The sequence below is a fragment of the Palaemon carinicauda genome, chromosome 3 (assembly GCF_036898095.1).
Source record: "Palaemon carinicauda isolate YSFRI2023 chromosome 3, ASM3689809v2, whole genome shotgun sequence".
Taxonomy (NCBI): domain Eukaryota; kingdom Metazoa; phylum Arthropoda; class Malacostraca; order Decapoda; family Palaemonidae; genus Palaemon; species Palaemon carinicauda.
Genome location: NC_090727.1, coordinates 199,097,445 through 199,101,661, shown reverse-complemented (window position 1 = coordinate 199,101,661; position 4,217 = coordinate 199,097,445). Strand labels below are relative to the sequence as shown.

The window sequence follows — 4,217 nt, the reverse complement described above, 5'->3', positions numbered from 1 at the left end:
CATGGCTGATGAATCCCTGTCCTCAAACATCTTAGGTCTGTGCAGTGTGGACTTGGAGTTAAAAGGAGAGACTTATCACGGTGTTGAACTCAAGGTGTTACAAAGATTATGTAGTGATGTGATTCTAGGCCATGACTTCCTGAGGAGACATTCTGGTCTGGAAATGGATTTTGGAGGAGAGAAACCTCCTTTGAAGATATGTTCACTAGGTGTTGTTAAGGTGTCCCCTCCTTTCCTTTTCAAGAACCTGACGCCAGATTGTAGACCAGTGGCTAATAAGTCAAGACTATACTCCTTGAGTGACAAGAAGTTCATTGAAGCGGAGATTGAGCGTATGATGTCGGAAGGAATAATAAGGCCCAGCAATTCTCCTTGGAGAGCTCAAGTGCTGGTGACATCAGGGGAGAATCAGAAAAGGAGGATGGTTGTAGATTACTCTCGTACTATAAACAAATTCACTGAGCTTGATGCTTACCCCTTGCCAAATATCGACGAGATGGTGAACAACATTGCACGGTACAAGGTGTTCAGTACCTTAGATCTGAAAAGTGCTTATCATCAGGTTGCAATAAGAGAAGAGGAGAGACCGTACACTGCATTTGAAGCTGGGGGTAAACTTTACGAGTTCAATCGCATTCCATTTGGAGTGAAAAATGGAGTGGCTGCTTTTCAACGTGTGCTTGACGAAATCCTTAAGAAAGAAAAAGTAGGTGGTACATTTGCTTATGTAGACAATGTTACTGTGTGTGGTGAGACAGAGGAGGAGCATGACCAGAATTTAAGAGGGTTTTTGAAGGTGGCTGAGGAATACAACCTGACTCTAAACCACAGCAAGTGTGACTTCAAAGTCAGAACCATTAAATTACTTGGGTATTCAGTAACGGATGGGGAAATCAAACCCGACCCAGAACGCTTGCAACCACTGTGGAATCTTTCACCCCCAAAGGATGCAGCTTCTCTTCGCATGACCATGGGATTGCTTGCACATTACTCTAGATGGATCCCAAACTTTTCAGAGAAAATCCGCCCTCTCACACAAGCCAATGGTTTTCCTTTATCTACTGAAGCACTGCAAGCTCTCGGGAACTTGAAGAAAGACATTGCTAGTGCTGTGGTAACAGCCATTGATCCCACCTCTCTTTTCACTGTGGAAACGGACGCCTCAGGCATGCAATAGCAGCTACTCTGACACAGAATAATCGCCCAGTGGCTTTCTTCTCCCGCACTCTCACTCGCAGTGAACAGGGACATTCTGCAGTGGAAAAGGAAGCTTATGCCATAGTGGAGGCATTGAGGAAGTGGAGACACTACTTAATTGGACACCATTTCAAGCTCATCACGGACCAGCGTAGTGTAAAGTTTATGTTTGACTCTAAATCAAACAGTAAAATAAAGAATGACAAAATAGCAAGGTGGAGAGTTGAACTCTCATGTTTTCACTATGATATAGTATACCGTCCAGGAACAGAGAACATACCAGCTGATGCTCTCTCCCGCATCTGTGGTGCCACTACTTCTGATAAACTTCGAGAACTTCATGAAATCCTATGTCACCCAGGAATATCTCGTATGATGCATTTCGTCCGAGGGCGGAATCTACCTTACTCGATAGAAGAAGTGAAGAAAATTACCACCTCTTGCCAAGTGTGTTTAGAGCTCAAACCTCGATTCTTCAAATACTCGGGACAACTGATCAAAGCAACCCAGCCATTCGAGAGGCTGAACTTAGATTTCAAAGGCCCAGTTCCCTCTCAATCTAGAAACAAGTACTTCCTCACGGTTGTGGATGAATTTTCAAGGTTCCCTTTTGTTTTCCCTTGCGCTGATATGACCACTCGAACTGTCATCAGTTGTTTGGTGCAACTATTTGCTTTGTTTGGTATGCCAGCATACATCCACACTGACAGGGGTGCATCTTTCATGTCTGAAGAGCTGAAGGATTTCCTGATGAAGAAAGGTGTAGCTACCAGTCGCACTACACCTTATAACCCTAGAGGGAATGGTCAGGCTGAAAAATATAACGGAATTATATGGAAAACTCTAACATTGGCCCTTAAGACAAGAAACCTTGATGTGTCCCAGTGGGAAACTGTTCTCCCAGATGCTCTCCATTCTATACGCTCCTTGTTGTGCACTTCCACGAACAGTACTCCTCACGAGCGCCTTTTCCTGCATAGTAGAAGGTCCACCACCGGCCAATCGTTGCCTACTTGGCTTATCCAAGGAGGACGTGCTCTCCTGAGACGCCATGTAAGACACAGTAAGAACGATCCCTTGGTGGATGAGGTTGAAATTGTAGAGACGAACCCTGAGTATGCTCATGTGAAGCTTTCAGATGGTAGGGCGACTACGGTTTCATTAAGACATCTTGCTCCTATGGCTAGTGACTACAGAGAAAATTCAGATGCTGGGGATCCTGCACCTCAGTCCGAGGTTCTTGAGGAATTGTCAGTTGCAAATGCTCCCCAGGAGATTGCACGTGGTTTCTCCCATGTGGATACTGCTCCTCAGAATGACACTCTTCACGAATCACGTACAGTGCCTCAACAGGTAGCCTCACCTCCTCCACTTCGAAGGTCAGAGAGAGTGAGGCAACCTCCAAAGTACCTTCAGGATTACTCCACGTGAACTTAACTCAGAAGGGAAGAATGTGGTAAAAATAAACCTGTTTATATTATCCTGTTGTTCATAAGGAGTGTTGTAATGTATGTACCTTCTTAGTTAACACAAATGTTTATTTATGTTTATGACTGTCTGATAATGTTTGTTTTGTTGTTTGCAGTGTACAACTGCAGTGGAATTGTTAATTGAATAAAACCTTAGTTCTGGATACACCTGGTTTACTTCACAGAGGATATAATCTTAGAAGTTCAAGGGGTTTTTAGAAGAGGTAGGGGATGTATAGATCCGATTTTTACGGTTAGGCTAAAAATATTTAGCAAAAGGTAAGGAGATGTATGTTGCATTTATGGATCTGGAGAAAGCTTATGATAGATTTGATAAGGAAGCAATGTGGAATATGATGTGGTTATATGGAATTAGTGGAAGGCTGTTTCAAGCAGTAAAGAGTTGAGTTTATACATAGGCAGTAAAGCATATGTTAGGATAGGAAAGGAAGTGAGTTAGTGGTTTCCAGTAAGAGTGGGACTGAGATAGGGATGTGTGATGTCGCAATGGTTGTTCAATTTGTTTCTTGATGAAGCTGTAAAAGAGGTGAATGTTTGGGTGCTTTGTTGAAGACTAAAACTGATTAGATGAGAGGAATCGTGAGTGGAAGGTGAATCAGTTGTTGTTTGCAGATGATACGATATTGATTGCAGACTCGGAGGAGAAGCTGGATCAATTACTAACAGAGTTTGGGAGGGTGTGTGAGAGAAGTGAGAGTTAATAAGGGTAATAGTAAGGTTATGAGAAGGTGGTACTAGGTTGAATGTCATGTTGAATGGAGAGTTACTTGAGGAAGTAGATCAGTTTAAGTACATGGAGTCTGTTGTTGCTGCAAATGGTGGTGTGAAAGCAAAAACACATCAGCGAGTGAATGAAGGGTGTAAAGTGTTAGGGGCAGTGGAGGGAGTGGTAAAGAATAGAGGATTAAAAAGGAATGTAAAGAGAGTTCTGTATCAGAAAGTGATTGTACCAACTGTGATGTATAGATCGGATTTGTGGGGAATGAAAGCGACGGAAAAACAGGCATTGAATGTGTTTGAGATGAAGTGTCTAAGGAGTATGGCTGGTGTATCTCGATTAGATAGGGTTAGGAAAGAAGTAGTGAGGGTGAGAACGAGCGTAAGAAATTAATTATCTGTGAGAGTAGATATGAATGTGTTGAGATGGTTTGGCTTTGTAGATAGTATGGAAAATGACCATCTTCTGAAGAAGGTGATGAGTGCAAGAGTTGATGAGAAAATTACTAGGAAGGTCAAGGTTTAGATGGATGGATGGAGTGAAGAAAGCTGTGGGTGATAGGAAGATAGATGTGAGAGAGACAAAAGAGCGAGTTAAAAATAGGAATGAATGGCGAGCGATTGTAACAGTTCTCATAGGCCCTGCTGCTTCCTCCGGTTGCCTGGTTGACTGCTGAGTTAGCAGTAGTAGGGTATTTCAGCATATGAAGCTTATTTTGTAGTGGATAACGGGGGAGGGTGGGTTGTGGCACCCTAGCAGTACCAACCAAACTTGGCTGAATCCATCGTCAGTCTGGGAGGAGTGGAGAGAAT

At 43.1% G+C, this 4,217-nt stretch overlaps 1 protein-coding gene across 1 annotated transcript in view; it reads left to right on the top strand.

The window, feature by feature from the left end:
* The window catches only part of LOC137636442 (uncharacterized), a 4,152-nt gene extending 1,524 nt beyond the window's left edge, over nucleotides 1-2,628 (top strand). The window contains exons 2-4 of the mRNA XM_068368868.1: nucleotides 1-220; nucleotides 563-870; nucleotides 1,167-2,628. The exon at nucleotides 1-220 is cut by the window's left edge and continues 979 nt beyond it. Coding sequence (XP_068224969.1) covers nucleotides 1-220; nucleotides 563-870; nucleotides 1,167-2,628 — 1,990 coding nt within the window. The remainder of the gene's footprint in view (nucleotides 221-562; nucleotides 871-1,166) is intronic.
* The last annotated feature ends 1,589 nt before the right edge of the window (nucleotides 2,629-4,217 follow it).